This window comes from Vipera berus (genome assembly GCF_964194415.1).
Source record: "Vipera berus genome assembly, chromosome: Z".
In the NCBI taxonomy this organism is placed as follows: Eukaryota; Metazoa; Chordata; class Lepidosauria; order Squamata; family Viperidae; genus Vipera; species Vipera berus.
Window position 1 is genome coordinate 131,745,267 of NC_138205.1, and position 14,906 is coordinate 131,760,172.

Sequence of the window (14,906 nt, forward strand, 5' to 3'; positions counted from 1 at the left end):
GGGGAGAAACGAAAGACGAAAAGGAAGGAAAGAGGGAAAGGACAGGAAGGAAGGAAGGAAGGAAAAAGGAAACGGAAAGGAAGGAAGGAAAGAAAGTGGAAAAGTGAAGAAAGGAAGGAAAGGAAAGAGGAAAAGAAGGGAGGGAAGGAAACAGGAAGGAAAGAGGAAAACGAATGAAAGGAAAGAGGAAAAGGAAACAAAGAGGAAGCAGGAAGGAAAGGGAAAGGAGAGAAAGGAAGGAAGGAAAGGAACGAAAGTGGAAAAGGGAAGAAAGGAAGGAAAGGAAAGAGTAAAAGAAAAGGAGGAAAGGAAGCAGGAAGGAAAGGGGAAAAGGAAATGGAAAGAGGAAGCAGGAAGGGAAGAGGAAAAGGAAAGAGGACAAAGAGAAAGGGGAGAAACAAAAGACGAAAAGGAAGGAAGGAAAGAGGGACAGGAAGGAAGGAAGGAAAGAAGGGGAAAGGAAAGGAAGGAAAGGGGAAAAGGGAAGAAAGTAAGGAAAGGAAAGAGGAAAAGAAAAGGGAGGAAGGAAAAGGAATGAAAGGAAAGAGGAAAAGGAAATGGAAAGAGGAAGCAGGAAGGAAAGAGGGAAAGGAGAGAGGAAGGAAGGAAAGGAAGGAAAGGAACAAAAGTGGAAAAGGGAAGAAAGAAAGGAAAGGAAAGAGGAAAAGGAGGAAAGGAAGCAGGAAGGAAAGAGGAAAAGGAAATGGAAAGAGGAAGCAGGAAGGGAAGAGGACAAAGGGAAAAGGGGGAGAAACGAAAGACGAAAAGGAAGGAAAGAGGGAAAGGAAAGGAAGGAAGTAAAGGAAGTGGAAAAGGGAAGGAAAGGAAAGAGGGGAAGAGGAAAAGAGGATAGGGGAAGGAAAGAGGAGAAGGAAAGGAAGGACAGAGGAAAAGGGAAAAGGGAAACAAGGGAGAAAGGAAAGAGGATAGGAAGGAAGGAAGGAAGGAAGGAAGGAAGGAAAGGAGAAAGAGGAAAAGGGAAGGAAAGGAGAAAAAAGGAAGGAACGGAAAGGAGAGAAGTGAGCGAGGGAAGGTAGGAATGGTGAGAGGGAAGGAAGACAGACGGTGCCATGCTCATTTCCAACGGCCCGCGCCTTTTGTCCTTGTGTGCGTGGGAAGTGTGCGTACGCGCGCGCGTGCGCCTTCAAACTGTCACAAAGCGGTCGGCCGTAAGGCCGAGGACCGCTCGGGGCTTCCCGACGAGCGCTCCCGGCCGGCTTCCTCGACGGGACCAACCCCTCGGCCGTCTTTAAACCTTCCGCTTTTTTTGGCTTCTTCGCAACAGGGCGTTTCGCACTCGGCACCCCGGGGGCCGGAAAGATGGCTGCCAGATGAGACCCCGCCCCCCCCGGCACCCCGGACCGGGCTGAGGATGACCTGCACCGCGAGCCTGCGAGGGAAAATCTCCGAGGCCTTCTACAATCACGGCTTGCGCTGCGCCTCCTGCCCGATTCCCATCATCCTCTTCACCGGCCTCTGCGTCCTCGCCTGCTGGTGAGAGGCCTGGGGGATTCTGGGAGTGGACGTCCACCCCTCTTAAAACATGGCCGGCTGGGGTATTCTGGGAGCTGTAGTCCTCCCCTCTTAAAGCTTGCCGGCTGGGGGATTCTGGGAGTTGAAGTCCTCCCCTCATGAAGCATGGCTGGCTGGGGGATTCTGGGAGTTGAAGTCCTCCCCTCTTAAAGCAGGCCAGCTGGGGGATTCTGGGAGTGGAAGTCCTCCCTTCTTAAAGCATGGCGGCTGGGGGATTCTGGGAGTGGAAGTCCTCCCCTCGTAAAGCATGGCCGGCTGGGGGATTCTGGGAGTGGAAGTCCTCCCCTCATGAAGCATGGCCGGCTGGGGGATTCTGGGAGTGGAAGTCCTCCCCTCATGAAGCATGGCCGGCTGGGGGATTCTGGGAGTGGAAGTCCTCCCCTCTTAAAGCAGGCCGGCTGGGGGAATCTGGGATTTGAAGTCCTCCCTTTTTAAAGCAGGGCGGCTGGGGGATTCTGGGAGTGGAAGTCCTCCCTTCTTAAAGCATGCCGGCTGGGGGATTCTGGGAGTTGAAGTCCTCCCTTCTTAAAGCATGCCGGCTGGGGGATTCTGGGAGTTGAAGTCCTCCCTTCTTAAAGCATGGCCGGCTGGGGGATTCTGGGAGTGGAAGTCCTCCCTTCTTAAACAATGGCTGGCTGGGGGATTGTGGGAATGGAAGTCCCCCCCTCTTAAAGCAGGCCGGCTGGGGGATTCTGGGAGTCGAAGTCCTCCCCTCTTAAAGCAGGCCGGCTGGGGGATTCTGGGAGTGGAAGTCCTCCCTTCTTAAAGCATGCCGGCTGGGGGATTCTGGGAGTTGAAGTCCTCCCTTCTTAAAGCATGCCGGCTGGGGGATTCTGGGAGTTGAAGTCCTCCCTTCTTAAAGCATGGCCGGCTGGGGGATTCTGGGAGTGGAAGTCCTCCCTTCTTAAACAATGGCTGGCTGGGGGATTGTGGGAATGGAATTCCCCCCGTCTTAAAGCAGGCCGGCTGGGGGATTCTGGGAGTTGAAGTCCTCCCTTCTTAAAGCATGCCGGCTGGGGGATTCTGGGAGTTGAAGTCCTCCCTTCTTAAAGCATGGCCGGCTGGGGGATTCTGGGAGTGGAAGTCCTCCCTTCTTAAACAATGGCTGGCTGGGGGATTGTGGGAATGGAATTCCCCCCGTCTTAAAGCAGGCCGGCTGGGGGATTCTGGGAGTCGAAGTCCTCCCTTCTTAAAGCATGCCGGCTGGGGGATTCTGGGAGTTGAAGTCCTCCCTTCTTAAAGCATGGCCGGCTGGGGGATTCTGGGAGTGGAAGTCCTCCCTTCTTAAACAATGGCTGGCTGGGGGATTGTGGGAATGGAAGTTCTCCCCTCTTAAAGCAGGCCGGCTGGGGGATTCTGGGAGTCGAAGTCCTCCCCTCTTAAAGCAGGCCGGCTGGGGGATTCTGGGAGTTTGAACTTGACAGATCTCCAGGGGACTTTTGACTCTTCCTGAACCTTGGGAACGACCGACCTTGGGACCTGAATCCCCATCTTCCTGCCTTGCAGCTACCCGTTGCTCAAGCTCCCGCTTCCTGGCACGGGGCCCGTGGAGTACAGCACCCCGGTGAAGGACTACTCGGCGCCTCCCCCCTTCACGGCCTCGCGGCAAGGAGAGTCCAGCGAGCGTCCCGACTGGGTAGGAGGAACGACGGAGCAGTTTTGGACCGTCGTCGGATCTCGGGACCGTCAAGCTGGAACGGACGTTCTCTGAGCTCGGAGGGTGGTGGTGGTTTTGGTGGGGGGGGGCGGGTGTTCTTGCAGACATTTCGTGACCCAACTAGAGAACGTCATCAGGGCTAGAAGGGAGGAAGGAGTTTGGTTCTCCTGTACTTCTCCCCTCCTCCTCCTCCTCCTCCCACTTTATTTCTCCCCTCTTCCTCATCCTGTTCCTCTCCCTTCTTCCTCATCCTCCTGTATTTCTCCCTTCCTCCTGTACTTCTGCCCTCTTCCTCCTTTATTTCACCTCTCCTCCTCCTCTTCCTCTACTTCTCTCCTCCTCTACCACTCCCACTACCACTTTATTTCTCTTTTCTTCCTCCTCATGTACTTCTCTTCCTCCTCCTCCTCCTCCTCCTCCTCCTCCCTCCTCCTCCTCCTCCTCCTCCTCCTCCCCCTGCAGAGTTGCAATTCTAATCTTGCAAATTCTATGGACCTAACTTTAGAATAAAATGCAATTAGCTCCTCGGGATGTCGTTTTCCTCTCTCCGGTCTGCCTCGCAAGGCTCCCCCTATTCACCCCCGTCTTATTTTTGTTTGTGTCTGTCTCTGTGTGTGTGTGTTTGTGTCTTTTCTCTCCTCCAGTACTCCGGAGCCCCCGTGGCCTACATCCAACAGGTCCTGGTGAAAGCCACCGTTTCCCCGTGGCCGAAGACCTTCCTGGCCGTTGACGTCTTCCGCTCTCCGCTCGCCCGAGTCTTCCAGCTGGTGGAGGAAATCCGCAACCACGTTTTGCGAGACGGGTACGTCAGAAAACGAGGACCCCTTCTCGGTGCTTCCTGTCTACACACACACACACACACACACACACACATTCCCAGTAGGGACACAAAAAAGGGCATTCGACGGAGAGGCAAATTTGCGACCACAAAGGCGCCCTGAATCCCTGTTGCTAAGCGAGACGTTTGCCGAGTGAGTTTGGCCCCCGTGTTTCGCGGCCTTCCCCTGCCAGCGGTGCGAAGCGAATCCCTCTCGTCGTTAAGCGAATCACCTAGGTTGTTGGGTGAATCGGGCGGAAGGCCGCCAAGGGGGAATTACATGACGTACATCCCTTCTCTGGGATGCTGCAACCGTCATAACAATGAGTCAGTTGCCCAGGGGTCTGACTTTTGGTCAGCAAAGCCTGGAGAGGCTGCGACGGTCGTAAAGGTGAGGAATGGCCATAAGTGGCCTTTTCCGGGGCCACTAAATGAACGGTCGTAAATTGAGGACTTGCCGAACAAGTTTGGTTGCATCTTTCCAGCCTGGAGGAACTTTATTCGGCCGACAGGGTGTAAGATTTAGCATCCCGAGATGTGGGGGGTTTTCCAGGCGTTGTGTTGTTGACCGCTATTGTGTTGTTGTTACCCAGCCACTTCTATACCAATGAAACTGTTTAATCCGTGGGACCCTTTTTTTCCCCACCTCAAGCACAAAGTCCAAAAGAGGTTTCCGGGTCGAAACAAACTTAATTGTATTCTTTCCGTGAATCAAAGCTGTCGATTTAGCCGTTGCCAATTCCGTCAACTTTTGGCATTGTTGGAATCAAAGGATCCTATTTTTCGTGTGCAATCTTGCTGCCATTCGACATATGTAACACAATCCTTGCCTGTTTGATGTTGCGTCTTCTCCCATCTCTCTTTCGGTGCCCAGTTCCCGGATTCAAAGTTTGGATGATATCTGCCTTCAAGTGACCGAACTCTTGCCCGGCTTGAAGAAACTTCGGGGGCTCCTCCCCGAACATGGCTGCCTCCTTCTCTCCCCGGCAAATTTTTGGCAGAACGACCAGGAGCGTTTCAGCGCGGACCCTGATATCATTAAAACCGTACACCAGCACGAGCCCAAGACCTTGCAGACGTCGGCTACACCGAAAGGTAAGGCAAGGCTGAACCCTGTGGGACTTGGCAACCACGTAGGCACCATTCCAGAATGGCTGAATATGCTGAGAGTTGAAGTCTAGCCTTGAGAAGACAAGGTGGAGTGACCAGTTCTTCTCAACCTCTGCAAGGTAGGTGGACCTCAAATCCCAGGATTCCCCCAGCCAGCCAAGCCGGTTGAAACCCACCCGGCTGAAAGTTACAGATGTTGAGAAACACTGGGAGAAACGGAGGGAGGTCGACAAACGTTCACCAGGATCTCCGAGTTGAGCAGTTTTTTCCAGGTCACCAAGCGGGTCCTTCAAGATAAAAGGTTCTCAACGTCTGCAACTTGAAGATGGGTGGACTTCAACTCCCAGAATTCCCCCAACCAGCCAAGCCAGTTAAAAACTGCCCATCTTAAGCTTGTGGAGGTTGAGAAACACTGGGGGAGACGGAGGGACAGTGGCGTAGCGTGGGTTGTCAGCACCCGGGGCAAGGCAAGTAATTTGCGCCCCCTAACCTGTGGATTTTAGCACTCGAGTCTCTTCCACTAGCTCAGGAATTCTGGGAGTTGAAGTCCATGAGTCATAAAAGAGCCAAGGTTGCCTACCCCTGAGTTAGGTTCAAGGCAAAAAAGGGTCTCTGGAGAAGAGGGAAAATGCTAGTTTAAAACTGAAACAAGGCAACTTTAAGGTGCCTCAGCTGTGATTTAGGATGAGACAAAGAGAGGACATGGCGTTGAAAATGGTTAATGGGGCATGTTTGTTCCACTCTTAGTGGACGTCAGGATAAACCCCAGGAGAGAATGACCTTACAACAGATGTGAATAGGCTTGGACTACGTTTGTAGATTGAGTGCATACATCACATGGAGCGATGATGGGCTTCCTCAAGATTTATGATCCCACAATTGGCTAGTTTTCTCCATCTTGTCCTAAACCCTGGATACCAACCACGGTTTATGGCTTAGCATGTGGCGTGGGGTTGACCCAACATGTTAGGCGACAAACAATGACTTCCAATTTACAATGCCTCAGCTTCCCAAGGTTATTCCAAAGCTGGAAAAGCCAACCAACCCACCCTGCAGCTTTGCCTGCTTAGGCTGAACCCCAGGAATTCATACTTGCTGCGGCGCCCGACCTATTTTCTGCCCAGACGCTGCTTATCCAAGCCAAGCCGCCTCCTTCTCTTTGGCACCTCACCCCAAAGATTCGCCGGCCTGGCTGGAAACTCTCGCTGCTGGCGACGTGTGGCGGGGGGGCGGTCCCGATCGCCGATGCACGGTTGGATCGGCAACCTGCCGATGCAGCTTTCGTTCCAGAGCAGGGACCCCCGGAGAGACGCTGCAGCAATCCTCCCCCCACGGGAAATCCACCCTCTTTCAAGCCCCGCCGCGCCCCCCCCGCCTTTGGCAACCCCGGGAGCGCCTTGGGAGAGCCTCCGCAGCGGAGCCCCGGGGTTGCAGGAGGGCCGCGCTCTGTGCACGCTCAGGAGCCGCCTTCTCCTTTGCGGGGGGGGAGGAGGGAGAGAAGGCTTCCGTCCAGCGCCGGAGCGAAGGCGGATTCCAGCCTCTGGCCCTCCTGGCGGGAGCCGTCCTTACAAACGGCGGGAGTAAATAGGCGCCAACCGCGGCTGCCTGCGGCGGTGGCGGCAAAAAAGGGGGGGAGGGCAGGCGGGAAACAAGCCGGAACTTCAGCCAACCCGAAGGCGAGAGGGATTATGCCCTCTCGGGGGAGCGGAGGCCGCCTGGCAAAAGTTAAAGGAGCTCCAGCCGGGCCTGGCTCCCCGGAGCCTTCTAGGCCGGGCAAAGAAGAGCGCCTCCGACTTGTGGGCTATGGAGTTTCCGGTCGGAGCGGCCCGAAGGAGGAGTCACGCTGTGTGTTTGTGTGTGTGTGTGTGTGTGTGTGTGGCGCGCCGTGGGGTGTCAGGCCCTTCCCGGCTGGGGCTCCGGTGCCTCCGCCCTGCCGGATCCCGGCGCCGTCGAGCGCGCCCCCCTCAGATGTTGCGCCCGGTGCGGCCGGCCCCCCCTGCACCCCCCACGCTACGCCACTGCGGAGGGATGTCAATGGGCGTTCACTAGGATCTCCGAGTTGAGCAGTTTTTCCAGGTCACCAAGCGCGTCCTTCAAGATGGATGGTTCTCAACCTCTCCAACTTGAAGATGGGTGGACTTCAACTCCCAGAATTCCCCCCCCAACTGGCCAAGTCAGTTGAAGTCCACCCATCCTAAGGTTGCTGAAGTTGAGAAACGCTGGGAGAGACGGAGGGATGTCAACGACCATTCATCAGCGTTGGAACAGTGTTGCCAGATCCCCAAGCTTGTCCTTCAAGATAGATGGTTGCATCACCCGCTTCACAGCTTGGTGTCCTTCCCACTCACCTCCTGTTCTTCTCCTGGTGTCTTCAGATCTCCTATTTGGCGTCCCGGGAAAGTACAGCGGGGTAAATCTCTACAACCGGAAGCGAGTGGTTGTCTACGCCATCACCTTGGGTCTCCGGCATTACGACGCCAGGTGAGTTGCCTTTCCGAGACAGACAAGCTGGAGAAACGTTTGACCAGGTGGGACCTTTCTTGTCGTCTTCTCCATCTGTCGTGTGGTGGGGTGTTCGATTCTTAAAATCCACATTTTGGAGAGCGGGTCCCTGATTGGACGAGCCTCAGCCACATCTAAGTCGGCTTTTACTCGAGCATCACAGGTTACGACCTCAAGTTACAACCGTGGTGACGGCGACTTTGGACACACACACACCCCAGCGGTGGGATGCAAATACCTGAACAACTGGTTCTCTTATTGGATGTAGGCCTGCGCCTCCCAAGCCTAGAACGGACTTCCGGAAGTGGCATCCACGCACTTCCAGTGGGCCGTTCTAGGCCTGGGAGCACTTCTCCCAGCCTCCGAGGCCTAGAATGGATTTCTGGAAATGGCATGCGTGCACTTCCGGCAGGCCGTTCTAAGCCTGGAAGGCCTCCTTCAGGCCTCCATGGCCTAGACTGAACTTCCGGAAGTGGCATCCATTCACTTCCAGTGGGCCGTTCTAGGCCTGGGAGTCCTTCTCTCAGCCTCCGAGGCCTAGAATGGATTTCCAGAAGTGGCATGCATGCACTTCCGGCAGGCCGTTCTAAGCCTGTAAGGCTTCCTTCAGGCCTCCAAGGCCTAGACTGCACTTCCGGAAGTGGCATCCATGCACTTCCAATCTGCCGTTCTAGGCCTGGGAGTCCTCCCAGCCTCCCAAGGCCTGGAATGGATTTCCGGAAGTGGCATCCATGCACTTCCGGCAGGCCGTTCTAAGCCTGGCAGGCCTCCTTCAGGCCTCTAAGGCCTAGACTGAACTTCTGGAAGTGGCATCCATTCACTTCCAGTGGGCCGTTCTAGGCCTGGGAGTCCTTCTCCCAGCCTCCAAGGCCTAGAATGGATTTCCGGAAGTGGCATGCATGCACTTCCAGCAGGCCGTTGTAAACCTGGAAGGCCTCCTTCAGGCCTCCAAGGCCTAGACTGAACTTCCGGAAGTGGCATCCATGCACTTCCAGTGGGCCGTTCTAGGCCTGGGAGTACTTCTCCCAGCCTCCGAGGCCTAGAATGGATTTCCGGAAGTGGCATGCGTGCACTTCCGACAGGCCGTTCTAAGCCTGGCAGGCCTCCTTCAGGCCTCCAAGGCCTAGACTGCACTTCCGGAAGTGGCATCCATTCACTTCCAGTGGGCCGTTCTAGGCCTGGGAGTCCTTCTCCCAGCCTCCGAGGCCTAGAATGGATTTCCGGAAGTGGCATCCATGCACTTCCGGCAGGCCGTTCTAGGCCTGGAAGGCCTCCTACATGGCCTCCAAGGCCTAGACTGGACTTCCAGAAGCAGTGTGCATTCAGCCGGTTCTCCGAACTCAGCCAAATTTAGCTACCAGTTCTACTGAACCGCTGCGAACCAGCTGAATCCCACCAATGCCCCCCCCACAAATGCCTTGCTCCCTTCTCCAGGTTTCTCGCCAGTCTCCGCTCGCGGCTGACTCTGCTACATCCCAGCACCAACAGCAGCCTCCAGAAAGACCAGATGATCCACGTCCATTTTAAGGAAGAAATCGGCGTGGCCGAACTCATCCCGCTGGTTACCACCTACGTCATCCTCTTCGCTTACATCTACTTCTCCACGCGTACGTTTCGAGTAACCTCAGTGGCTGTTTGGGTTCAGGACAGGCAAGGCTTTAAGAGGGGAGGACTTCAATTCCCAGAATCCCCCATCCGGCCTGCTTTAAGAGAGGAGGACTTCCAGTCCCAGAATCCCCCAGCCGGCCTGCTTTAAGTGGGGAGGACTTTCCCTCCCAGAATCCCCCAGCCGGCATGCTTTAAGAGGGGAGGATTTCCACTCCCAGAATCCCCCATCTGGCATGCTTCAAGAGGGGAGGACTCCAACTCCCAGAATCCACCAGCCGGCATGCTTTAAGAGGGGAGGATTTCCACTCCCAGAATCCCCCAGCTAGCATCCTTTAAGAGGGGAGGACTTCCACTCCCAGAATCCCCCAGCCGGCCTGCTTTACGAGGGGAGGACTTCCACTCCCAGAATCCCCCAGCCGGCATGCTTTCCAAGAGGGGAAGACTTTAACTCCCACCATCCGGTTCTGCCTCTCTTTCTCGCTCGAAGGCTGATGGCTAATGTTGCTCGTTTTCCTTCCTCAGGCAAGATCGACATGGTGAAATCCAAGTGGGGTCTGGCTTTGGCGGCCGTCGTGACGGTGCTCAGCTCCTTGCTCATGTCCGTTGGGCTGTGCACGCTCTTCGGTCTCACGCCGACGCTCAACGGAGGGTAGGTGGCCGAACGGGAGTTCCGGGCTGAAGCGCGGCGAGACGGATGCTGCGAGCATTGTCCGGATGGAGAAATCGATTCTGAAGAGGGAATCCTGATGAGCATCTGTGTAACGCGGGAGTCCTTCATCCCCGTCACATCCTCGCGGAAACAGTGTCCGATAAAACGCTCTCTGCAGCTGAAATATTGTGGGGTCCTTGGTGGTCACGGAGCTGGGTGGTGCTCTTCCAGATGTTTCACGACCATACTAGGGAACGTCAGCGGTGCGTGAAAGGAGCTGGGTGTGTGGAGAGGAGGAGGAGGAGGAGAAGGAAGAGAAGGACAGTAGGGTCCTTGGCACTCTCTGAGCTTGGTGGCTTTCTTGCTGACGTCTCATGACCCTACTAGGTAACATCATCAGTGCTAGAATGGAGGAGGAGGAGGACTAAGGGGTCCTGGGTGCTTCTAAGCTGGCTTGTTTTCTTGCGGCAGGGTTAGGGAGGCTTGCAGAGAAAAGGAGGTGCTCTCCTAGCTTGGTGGTTTTCACGCCGACGTTTCATGACCCAGCTAGGTGACGTCCTCGGTGCAAAGGAACACGTGCAGAGTTTTTTCTCTCTCTGTTTGCCGGGAGGAGGAGGAAGAGGAGGACTGTGGGGTCCTTGGTGCTCTCTTGAGCTTGGTGGTTTTCTTGTAGATGTGTTTCAGGACCCAACTAGGGGATGCCGTCAATGCTAGAAAGGAGTTGGGTGTGTGGAGAGGAGAAGGACTGTGATCACCGGCCTTGGTGCTCTCTGAGCTGGGTGGCTTTCTTGCAGACGTTTCGTGACCGTACTGGGTAACACCATTAGTGCCAGAAGGGAGTTGGGTTTGTGGAAAGGAGGAGGAGGAACGTTAGCGCTCCATTTAACCGAGCTGCGCACACTGCTGGCGCGGATGGAAGAGAGCTTGCCGGCCGCTCACGTGGAACCAACCCTTTTCCCTCCCCCTCCGTCGATCCACAAGGCCGGAAACTTTGGGAAACTCCGCTTTAGCTCTTGTGGATTGTGCGGACCACCGTAGAACGAACTCCTGGCAGACATTCGCGGGCAGCGAGACATCCGTCATTTCGTTTCCCAACGTCCTGGGCGAATGTAAACGTCTGGAAATGGCCACTCCCGACTTTATTTGTCTTTTTTGCAAAATCACCTTGAGAAAAAAACCTGACAATTATTTTGTCCGACAACGGCGAGTCCTTCCTTTCTTCCTCCCAGCTTGCTCCGGGCCGGTTTTTTTTCCAGGTTTGGTTTAGCTTCGGTATCCCTTTTCCTTTCTAGGGAGATTTTCCCGTACTTGGTGGTGGTGATCGGCATCGAGAATGTGCTGGTTCTCACCAAATCTGTGGTGTCCACGCCAGTCGACCTGGAAGTGAAGCTGCGTATCGCGCAAGGTACCTAAAATTTGAGTGGTTTTTTTTCCATTGAAGAGGTTTCGCTCCTCACCCGAGAAGCTTCTTCGCGTTCTGACTAACAGTTCAGTTCTTCACCCAGAACTGGAGAAGTTTCTTAGATGAGAAGGGAAACCCCTTTGACAGTTGCCTCTTGAAAACACACCTTTGGGTCGTTGTCCCGGAAAAAGATGGTAAGAGCTTGGCTGAGAATAGGCTGGGTTTGCCGAGCATCATTGGCGGAATTCGTTCTGAGATTCCCCAAGCAAAGGGTGATCACCGGTGCTAACCCTGCTACCGGTTCAGGGTGATTGTTGGCCTTAACCTCGGCACCGTTTCGGGTGGATCGCCAGTCGTAAACTTGTCACTGTTTCGGGGTGATCGCCGGCTGTATTCTCGACACTCTTTCGGGGTGATCACCGGCCTTAACCTTGCTACCGTTTCAGGGTGATTGTCAGCTGTAACCTCACCACTGTTTTAGGGTGATCGCCTGCCTTAACCTCCCCACTGTTGCGATAAGAGCCTTATCCTTGACACTCTTTGGGGGTGATCACCGGCCTTAACCTTAACACCTGTTCAAACTGATCACTTAACCTCGCCACAGTTTAACCGCTTAACCTCGCCACAGTTTAACCGCTTAACCTCGCCACAGTTTAACAGTGATCACCAGCCTTAACCTAACCACTGTTTTGGGGTGATCACCGGCCTTAACCTCCCCACTGTTGCAGTGTGATCGCCGGCCTTAAACTCGTCACCTTTTCGGAGTGATCACCGGCCTTAACTTCACCACTGTTTTTAGGGTAATTGCTGACCTTAACCTCACCACCATTTCATGGTGGTTGCCGGCCTTAACCTTGTGACTGTTTTCGGGTGATTGCTGGCCTTAACCTCGCCACTACTTCGGAGTGATCACCGGCCTTAATCTCGCCACTGTTTCGGGGTGATTGCCTGCCTTAACCTCCCCACTGTTGCAGCGTGATCGCCGGCCTTAACCTCGTCACCTTTTCGGAGTGATCCCCGGCCTTAACCTCGCCACTGCTTTGGAGTGATCACCGGCCTTAATCTCGCCACTGCTTCGGAGTGATCACTGGCCTTAATCTCGCCACTGCTTCGGAGTGATCCCCGGCCTTAACCTCGCCACTGCTTTGGAGTGATCACCGGCCTTAATCTCGCCACTGCTTCGGAGTGATCACTGGCCTTAATCTCGCCACTGCTTCGGAGTGATCACTGGCCTTAATCTTGCCACTCTTTCGGGGTGATCACCGGCCTTAACCTCGCCACTGCTTTGGAGTGATCACCGGCCTTAATCTCGCCACTGCTTCGGAGTGATCACTGGCCTTAATCTCGCCACTGCTTCGGAGTGATCCCCGGCCTTAACCTCGCCACTGCTTTGGAGTGATCACCGGCCTTAATCTCGCCACTGCTTCGGAGTGATCACTGGCCTTAATCTCGCCACTGCTTCGGAGTGATCACTGGCCTTAATCTTGCCACTCTTTCGGGGTGATCGCCAGCCTTAACCTCATCACCTTTCCGGAGTGATCACCGGCCTTCACCTTGCCACTCTTTCGGGGTGATCACCGGCCTTAACCACGCCACTGCCTTGGAGTGATCACCAGCCTTAATCTCGCCACTGTTTCGGGGTGATCACTGGCCTTAATCTCGCCACTATTTTGGGGTGATCGCCTGCCTTAAGCTCCCCACTGTTGCAGGGTGATCGCCGGCCTTAACCTCGTCACCTTTTTGGAGTGATCACCGGCCTTAACCTTGCCACTGCTTCGGAGTGATCACCGGCCTTAACCTCGTCACTGTTTCGGGTGATCACTAGCCTTAACCTCGCCACTGTTTCGGGGTGATCGCCGGCCTTAACCTCATCACCTTTTCGGAGTGATCCCCGGCCTTAACCTCGCCACTCTTTCGGGGTGATCACCGGCCTTAACCTTGCTACTGCTTCGGAGTGATCACCGGCCTTAACCTCGTCACTGTTTCGGGTGATCACCGGCCTTAACCTCTCCACTGCTTCGGAGTGATCACCGGCCTTAACCTCGCCACTGGTTTGGAGTGATCACCGGCCTTAACCTCGCCACTCTTTTGGGGTGGTCAGCGGCCTTCACCTCGCCACTCTCTTTCCAGGTTTGAGTAACGAGAGTTGGTCCATCATGAAGAACATGGGCACCGAGTTGGGGATCATCCTGATTGGCTATTTCACCTTCGTCCCAGCCATCCAGGTAATGGGAGGGGCTGGGAGAAACTTCTGAGGTATGGGTAATCCTCGGCTTAAGACCATTCGTTTAGTGACTGAAGTTCCGACGGAGCTTCGCTCTTCGCTCTCCCTCTTTATCTCTCTCCCTCTCTATCTGCCTTGTTCTCTCTCTCATTCTGATTCTCTTTCATTCTGTCTTCTTTCTCTTTTCTTTCACTCCCCCTCTTTCTCTGCATCACTCTCCTTCTTTCTCTTTCATTCTCTTTCCCTCGTTCCTCATTCTGATTCTCTTTCCTTTTGTCTCTCTCTCTCCCTTTTCTTCCTCTCTCCCTCTTTCTTTCATCATTGCTCCCTCTTTCTCGCTCTCTCGTTCTCTCTCATTCTGATTCTATTTCTCTTTCATTCTGTTTCTCTTTCGCTCGCCCTCTCTCCCTCTTTCACTCTCTCCCTCTTTCTCTCCCTTTCATTCTCCCTCATTCTCTCTCTCATTCTGATTCTTTCTCTTTCGTTCTGTCTCTCCCCTCTCTCCCTCTTTCTTTCATCATTGCTCCCTCTTTCTCGCTCTCGTTCTCTCTCATTCTGATTCTATTTCTCTTTCATTCTGTTTCTCTTTCGCTCGCCCTCTGTCCCTTTCACTCTCTCCCTCTTTCTCTCCCTTTCATTCTCCCTCATTCTCTCTCTCATTCTGATTCTTTCTCTTTCGTTCTGTCTCTCCCCCTCCTTTCTCTCCCTCTTTCGCTCTCGTTTCTCCACCTCTCTCTCATTCTCTCTCGTTCTCTCTTATTCTTATTCCCTTTCTCTTTCATTCTATATCCTGTCCCTTTCTCTGTCTTTCACTCTCCCTTTCTCTCTTTCTCTTTGATTCTCCCTTGTTTTCATTCTGATTCTGTTTCTCTCTCTCTCCCTTGTCTTCCTCTCTCCCTCTTTCTCTCTCTTTTCTCTGCCTGTCACTTGTGCTCTCTCATTCTGATTCCCTTTCTCTTTCATTCTGTCTCTTCCTTCTCTCCCTCTTTCTCTCTCTTTCCCTTTCTCCCCTTTCATTCTCCCTTTTTCTCATTCTGATTCTTTTTCATCCTCTCTCTCTCTCTCTCTCTCTCTCTCTCTCTCTCCTTACTCTTCCTCTCTCCCTCTTCCTCTTTCTCTTTCCCCCCCCAAGACAAGTCTTCTTGTTCTCTCTCCAACTTCTCTCCTCTCTCGTCCTTTCCAGGAATTCTGCCTTTTTGCCGTGGTGGGCCTGGTCTCCGACTTTTTTCTCCAGATGTTCTTCTTCACCACCGTCCTGTCGATTGACATCCGTCGGATGGAGGTAAAAACGGGAGGCGGGCAGCCGACTTCCGAAGATCCGTCCGTTTGGGAGAGAATCTAGCGAGGGATCAATATGGTGATCGGGCCTCGTATTGGGACTTGGTAGGGTGATCTCCTTAAAAC

The 14,906-nt window shown here is 54.2% G+C and overlaps 1 protein-coding gene and 1 long non-coding RNA gene across 2 annotated transcripts in view; one reads left to right on the top strand and one right to left on the bottom strand.

Annotated features, from left to right (window-relative positions):
• The window catches only part of SCAP (SREBF chaperone), a 54,107-nt gene that overhangs the window by 15,145 nt on the left and 24,056 nt on the right, over positions 1-14,906 (top strand). The window contains 10 exon segments of the mRNA XM_081344885.1: positions 1,286-1,494; positions 3,040-3,169; positions 3,835-3,992; positions 4,882-5,102; positions 7,493-7,598; positions 9,054-9,226; positions 9,750-9,876; positions 11,169-11,281; positions 13,409-13,503; positions 14,686-14,784. Coding sequence (XP_081201011.1) covers positions 1,373-1,494; positions 3,040-3,169; positions 3,835-3,992; positions 4,882-5,102; positions 7,493-7,598; positions 9,054-9,226; positions 9,750-9,876; positions 11,169-11,281; positions 13,409-13,503; positions 14,686-14,784 — 1,344 coding nt within the window. The 5' untranslated portion in view covers positions 1,286-1,372.
• Positions 1-14,906, bottom strand: part of LOC308678096 — a 112,503-nt gene that overhangs the window by 8,765 nt on the left and 88,832 nt on the right. The window lies entirely within an intron of this gene.